This window comes from Vollenhovia emeryi, unplaced genomic scaffold, assembly GCF_000949405.1.
Source record: "Vollenhovia emeryi isolate VEMERY1.0 unplaced genomic scaffold, V.emery_V1.0 DF939313.1, whole genome shotgun sequence".
Classification (NCBI taxonomy): Eukaryota; Metazoa; Arthropoda; class Insecta; order Hymenoptera; family Formicidae; genus Vollenhovia; species Vollenhovia emeryi.
This window is the reverse complement of record NW_011967053.1, coordinates 148,493-155,529: the sequence shown is the minus strand read 5'-3', so window position 1 is coordinate 155,529 and position 7,037 is coordinate 148,493. Positions and strand designations below refer to the sequence as shown.

Here is a 7,037-nt window from a genome sequence, read left to right as displayed (position 1 = left end):
GGGATAGAATATAGGCGCGACTTAATTTTATGAAAAAAAAAACATCGGCGACTACTCCCACTCACTCATTCGCTGCCACTTGTAAAACGTCAAAGTCCATTTTCATGCTCTCGGTGCACAAATTGAATGTCGAAAGTTACTCTGCCGCGACATCTTGTTTCACTTTTTTTTTCCTTTCTTTGTACGTATAATTAAAACTGCACGCGGCACAATGGAAGTTCAATGGATTTTCGGGTATTCGCTTTAACACGACGTTTTCATGTTTAGGAATCGAAAGCAATTTTGAAATTACTGACTAAACCAATTCCTACATCTCGATACATTTCCTCAAGTGGATAACTTTGGTATTATAAATTTTTGGAGTAACTTTTGTCTTATACTTTTATTTAGTTCAATTGGTTTAAAGGACGAGTCAAATGAGATGAATGTTAAAGATTATATAATTATTAAAACTGACTTGTGAGCAACTTTAGCGAGAATAATTTTCGAAATCAGATAAGAAGTCTATTCATCTTTGAAAGCTCGTCATTAAAGCTTCACCCTTCGCGTTTATTTTTAGACGAAAGTCTGCCGATGGAAATCGAACGGAATAATAACGCATCTGGCATTTTATAGTATTTTCTCTATCTAACAATTTTTCGTGTTTCTTTAACCGACTATATACAATCGCGTTGGCTTGATCGAGCCTACTTGAAATTTTGATACGAATATTATTGATAACTCCGACGCAGCAACAACGATGATGTAGTTCGCCACCTAATGGCTATCTTCGTGTACTCTAATGACTACTGGCTGCCTAACGAAGTAGTTCCTTGTTACCTAAATACTTCATCGTAGCATGTTTTTTTTTGTTTGATAGTAATAGCAGCAGTAGTTGTAATAGTAGTAGTAATTAGTAGTTAATAATAGTAAACAGTAGTGATAAGTAATAGTAGTAGTAATAATAATAGTAGTGGTTGCAGTAGTGATAGTAGTAAGAATAATAGTAGTAGTAATAAATTTATCGTTTACGTATGAAACATTTTTACTCTCTTGTTTCTTGCTCTCACGCATTTTCTTCCTCTTACTCTCTTTTGCCCTCCATCCTTCTTTCGGTCGATTTTAACTAGGCTGGTAGTTTGATGCGTAATTTTTTTATATTTTGCTTTTTTATTACTTCTATACGCGCGCGCGCGTCCTTTCTCGGACTAAATCAGCGAGGCGAAAGATTTGAGTATTGTATTGAAAGCGTGTAACGTAAATCTTCGTGTAATTATTGTATCAGTAATATGTTATTTTACCTCTCTCTCTCTTTCTCTCTCCTCTCTCTCTCTCTCTCTCTCTCTCTCTCTCTCTTTTCTCTCTTTCTCTATCATACACTCCAACTCTCACTCACATTCTCACCTCTCACGTGCACACACGCATACATACATACGCAAACACGCACACAGGCATGTCACTCTCTTCCTCTCTATCTCTTTTGCGATCTCTATCATACTGCGGACTAAAATTTCATTATCAACATTGTGTCTATTAAAAGACGAGATCAGTCATCTGTTAAATCCACTTCTAAAATTACCTAATAAAATCGAATCAATTGTTTCCTCTTTCTTTTCTCTCCCTCTGGTTATTTGCTTCGTCGTTTTCCCACATAATTGTTTGCTTGCCTAAAATGGCTGATACAGAATGAAATATAAGAATAACCAATGCAAATTGGTATTAGCACACAAACATTTAATGATGCGTTAAATAACGAATAGAGAATCAATATATATCCATGATCGATCCTTATACGCTTTTGCACCAATTACAGTGCAAAACTACTTCCGCCTTAAAAAACGGAGAACATTAATATTTGATGCCTCAATCATGTTTATTTTCTAATTAAATGCCTCTTCTAAGCATTTCGCTAATTCTCACATTATGAAAAACTGACAATCATAATATTGAGATTATTCCGTTGATTTGCCGTTCAACAGCATCTATATTTTTTTCGTGTATTACCGCTACGAATAAAGAAAACTACTTCTTTATTCTTTAAGTTAGTATTGGCTAATTTTTTAATTCTTGCTCCTATATTTTATTTAAAATCTTCATTATGTATCAGCCTTAAATTACATGCCGTGCGTCTTCTTTCTATTCTAAAATAATTAACTCCTTCAGTATCAAATTGAACACAAAGATTTTAATAGAATCCTTATTCTGCAAATTTTAATTAGCTTCCACTATTAACAAAACTGAACCGTCTTTGTGACAATCAATGGACAATATAACGTTACAGTAATGAGATACTGAAAAAGTTTATGTGAGTGGCTTTGTTCTTTCTTTTTTTGGTCGAATCAAGCGGCGATCGAATATTGATAACTTTGAGAAATGGAACAATGACTTTGCATTTTCTCTTTTGCGGATTCCTTCCTCGTGCTCTTGAACTCTATGCGAGCGAAGATACGTCCCATGAGTCGACTTTGGAATTCAGATCGAATCAGCATATCGGGGATCGATCGGATCGGGTCGGGTCGGTTTGACTCCGTAGAATGTACTTGGGGTAACACCTTGGCGCGATATAAATCGAGAGATGTGAAATGGCAGTCTTGGCAATTCTGCAACGTACTTTCGTCGTACGGAAAAAGATGAACGGATTTGAAAACTCTGTGTGATTGGGTGCGAGGATCGATTGGCATGCCAATTCGTTCTCCAGACAGTAGCTTATTTCAGTATCACATGTCTTCCTCTTCCTTTTTTTGACACAAACTGCTGTTTAACTTAGAGCTTGAAACACTGGCTTCTTCTCTTTCTGTCATCAAACTGACACACAGTGCAATGTTTTTCTTCTCCGAACAAGTTAGAAACCACCTTTGCAAAGAATACTAATCACATAAAATAATTTACTTATAAGAGAGGAAGAGGAAAGCTATAAGAGCTATATATAAGCTTTCTTTCAACGTGTTACAAGTTTCTGTTGTTCATCGTCAAAGAGGTAGCCTTGACAGCTCAATCAAAAATTATTTTTGTAAGTAATCACAGTGATCCTTTCATCTTTGAGCTTGAATAAAGACGAAGAACGTGATATACGAATTATTATCAACATACATGTTTCAAACTCTTGTTCGTGCTAGTTGTCATCGTCGCTATCTTGCTTCTGCAAGCAATCAACCACGATTTTTCGAGAAATGGTTATCGCACATATCGAAGACAGAAATATCAAACTGTACGCTTGAGAGATTGAAATTATGATTTGGGCATAAAATTCGCGCGCCATCGGCAGACATCTTCGGTTTTTTTTTTGGTTGTTGGACGTTTCTTATCGTTACAATTTCTCGCATCGTCTTGATATTCATATCCGATTTATTGTATAACATCTCGGAATTCGCTATTCAATATATACACCCCCGTCACTTAATACTGGTACGTAGTTTCTGCTTCCCTTAGCCTCGGACAAGCGAATAGATGACTCTTGCATACGATAAGAGCTTTAAACATAAACACAACGTTGTACTATAATTTGAATGTCGAGAAGCTTCTTGAAAAATGCAATCTACATATAATTTTACGGTAGTAATTTTAAGCAGCGGGGGTGCAATTCAAAATTGCTAGAATAATTTTTGTAATCACATTGTGGATATCATAAAAATTGTTTAGGTCATCATTTCTGCAAATCTGATTATGCGACAATCAATAATCTGAAATTGATCACCCTTTCGTTTTTAAGAAATGATTGAACTTCGTCAATTAATGTTCGACGTTATCGCTTTATCAACATTTAAATGTATTACATGTGCATGTGTGCGAATGTAACAAGAATGTAACGAAAGGATAAATTGTCGAATAACATATCGTAATGGTAAATAGATTCGAAAATCGGCTTATTCGGTGTCCTTCGGTTAAAAAAAAGAAAAACCAAAGAGGAACGGAACAGTCTACGCCGTACACACACTCCATCTCTAACTCTCGTTTTCCTTCCCTCCCGCCCCCTCCCCTCTCTTTCTCTTTGTCTGTGGTGATTATGGTTCGGTCCTTCATTCTTGATGCATCTTTCGCAAGCTTCCTTGTCGGTTTCCCTCTTTTGTCTCTTCCGCAAGCAGCAGTTTTTAAATGTCCTCGCATGTCCGCGATTTATCATAAAACATACTTTGTTAACTTACCCTCGCCCTACGTGTACGGTACGCAATTAATTTATACCGATAATAATTAATATAATATTATCTGGTACGTTCCCCATTTGTTGCTTCCGCTACCTACTAGCTCCTCCTTCTCTATTTCACCCGTGTGGCATTCCGAAAGTCGGAGGAGCCCGTAAGGACGGGGGGACACTCAGCAGCGCTTATACGAGAACGCCGTGATGCTTCTTCGGATGTTTCTATCGTTTGTTATCTTTATTTTTTTTGTTTTGAACACTGGAGTCGGTGGTGTCGGGGGTTGGGCCGTACGCGTGCACGCTCGCACACAAACGAGAATAATCCCGCCCCCTTCGTTCGCACGTGGGTCCTTACGCGGGGCGCAAGCTCGTTGAGAAGGTGGCAGGGTAGGCGACGATGTCTCGAGAATAGGCTACAGATTTATCCCATCCCCATTTCTCGCTTCCCGCACGTCCTTGGACCCACCCTACCTCTCTTCCGTTTCTCGCTACGTCTCAGATGGAAAAAGCAGCCTGATCAGGCTCCCCGAAGGACCACGATCCCGGTGATCCTTCGCGTGTTTCTGACCCGAGACGCCCCTCGCAATAACGGACCTGGACAGGCTGGCGAGTGATGCCAGCCGCTTACGACTATGATGACAGAGGTGAAGGAGGCCTACGTCAGGCACCGTAGGGAGATGCAGTTGCCCTTTGACAACTGGCTCAGTAACGGCCACCACGCTGCCACCGTCTCCTTCACTAAAATCAAAGGCGAGAAATGAGAATGTCAGTTGCTCGATGGCAATATTATTGGATTTACAATGCGCACCTAGTAGTCAGACGTCAGTCTCGATGCTCATGCAGGCTGGATTGATATTGTTATTATGGCGAGGGTTGCAATTTGACTTCTTCGTAATCTCTGGATGAGTAAATAGGGTGCCTTCCTCTAATTCCATTATATCCGATGAGGACTCCGACATCGAGATTTTCTTCAAGCCTAAAAGACACAAGCACGTATTTCAATCAAAATTTCCGTTTATTTTTTTTATCTCTGTCTGAATAACGATCTGTTCTCAACAATCCTTAAAGCGAAAGTATACAATACAATACATCTAATACATTTTAAAACCGATCCAATATGACGAATCTTTTAAGCGAACAAGTTTATTTTATTTATCGTTCATCTGACTGCTCGACTGTAAGTCTAACCTTTCGTTATGCAACAAAGTTTTGCTTTATAAAAAAACCTATTATAACTCCAATATTGTCATACGGTGTTCAACTCTGGAGGTCAGCCCCTAACTCCAACATTGAGATATTAGAAAGGCTTCAAAATAAAGTCCTAAGAATAATAATAGATGCACCATGGTACGTAACTAACGAAATTATACGAAGAGATCTCAATATCGAAGCAGTGAAGGTAACAATAGCAGCCCACACGGAGAAGTATGCCTCGAGACTGGGCTCGCACCCAAACCAACTAGCAACAAGGCTATTATCAGAAAGATTGGACACAAAAAGATTAAAACGACATTAACCTTTAGACTCTGTTAATAGATTCACTTAAATCGGCTTCTAAACAATTATAACGATTTGTTAATTTTTTCACTTAATACCAGTGAATAAAATCACAATTTTTCCAATTGTGAATATAAGAGGTACATTCCACTGGGAATGCACTTACACGTACATGTGTACAGGGTGTTATGTAATACCCGCCTCACCTCTTATTTACGGATAGAGCGGATTAGACTGAGTTAAAAAGTCCTGTACCATTTTGCAATTTTCGCAATGGTCAATGAGTTATTAATTATTAAAAATCGCTGTCTTAGCCCCGCCTACCGTCTAATTGAATCACGCGGCGAGACGCAGCCGTCCCACGATTGGCGTTACTAGGCGCGCGGGGAGTTGTTTATGACACACGGCAACTAATAAACAACTCCCCGCGCGCCAATCGCGGGACGGCTGCATCTCGTCGCGTGCCTGAATTGGGCGGTAGGCCGGACTAAAACAGTGATTTGTAATAATTAATAACTCGTTAACCATTACGAAAATTGCAAAATGGTAGAGGACTTTTCGTCTTACAATTAGTCCAATCCGCCCTATCCGCAAATAAGAGGTGAGGCGGGTATTACATAACACCCAGTATATTATTTGATTTACTTAATGTCAACGACAGATTGTAAATATACCGGGAGATAAATGTATCATTCATGATTCAACTTTCATTTATCTTCCCTACATTCTAGGCAGTGTCCAACTGCCTTTGAAAGAAGAAGACAGCGTTGCGCGACAACCAGCTGTCGTTTACGAACAAACGCCACTCGGATTTGTCTTCGAGCTGCTAACCCAGACAGCACAGATCTCCTGAAGACGTTTTAAAGACATCCTCTGGACGTCCTTATGTCTTAAGAATGTTCCCAGGACATCCATAGGATATCGTGTGCTGTCTGGGAATTTAAGTGCTCGCTACGTTTCTTAGTGTATTCTCCGTAATTAGACGTCTCAATTTTTTAATATTGGTTATTGTTGTAATTTTGAAATGTTATTGTGATTATATTCTCTGTGGTTCTGGGAGTGCGCGGTGTCGTACACGCAAAGTGAGGCGCGAGCGCACCAATATACAGGGTGCTACGCAATATATTGACTTCCGATCATGGGAAGGTAGAGGGGACTAAGACAAACAGAAAAGTATTGTACTATTTTGCGCTTGGACGAATAGTTATCGAGATACGAAATTTTAAAAATCGCCGTATTAGCCCAACCTACTGGCGAATGTAAGCGCGCGGTGAGATGCGTCGGCCTAGCGGCCCCGCTCGAGGCGGTGTTCGGCGAGGAATAGAATGGCGGTGCGGGGCGAGGAGTAGGAAGGCGAGGCGCGCCGCTGCCCGTCCGCCGCTTACGCGACCGCTCGTACGTCTCCCCGCGCGGGGCCGCTAGGCCG

General features: G+C 39.9%; 1 protein-coding gene across 9 annotated transcripts in view; it reads right to left on the bottom strand.

The window, feature by feature from the left end:
* Positions 1 to 1,156: 1,156 nt before the first annotated feature.
* LOC105558773 (potassium voltage-gated channel protein Shaker) overlaps positions 1,157 to 7,037 on the bottom strand; it is a 127,310-nt gene continuing 121,429 nt past the window's right edge. For all 9 annotated transcript variants that reach the window (XM_012006674.1, XM_012006673.1, XM_012006676.1 and 6 more), the window contains 2 exons: positions 4,923 to 5,090; positions 1,157 to 4,852 (listed from right to left, as the gene is read on the bottom strand). In XM_012006674.1, coding sequence (XP_011862064.1) covers positions 4,930 to 5,090 — 161 coding nt within the window. In that variant the 3' untranslated portion in view covers positions 1,157 to 4,852; positions 4,923 to 4,929. The remainder of the gene's footprint in view (positions 4,853 to 4,922; positions 5,091 to 7,037) is intronic.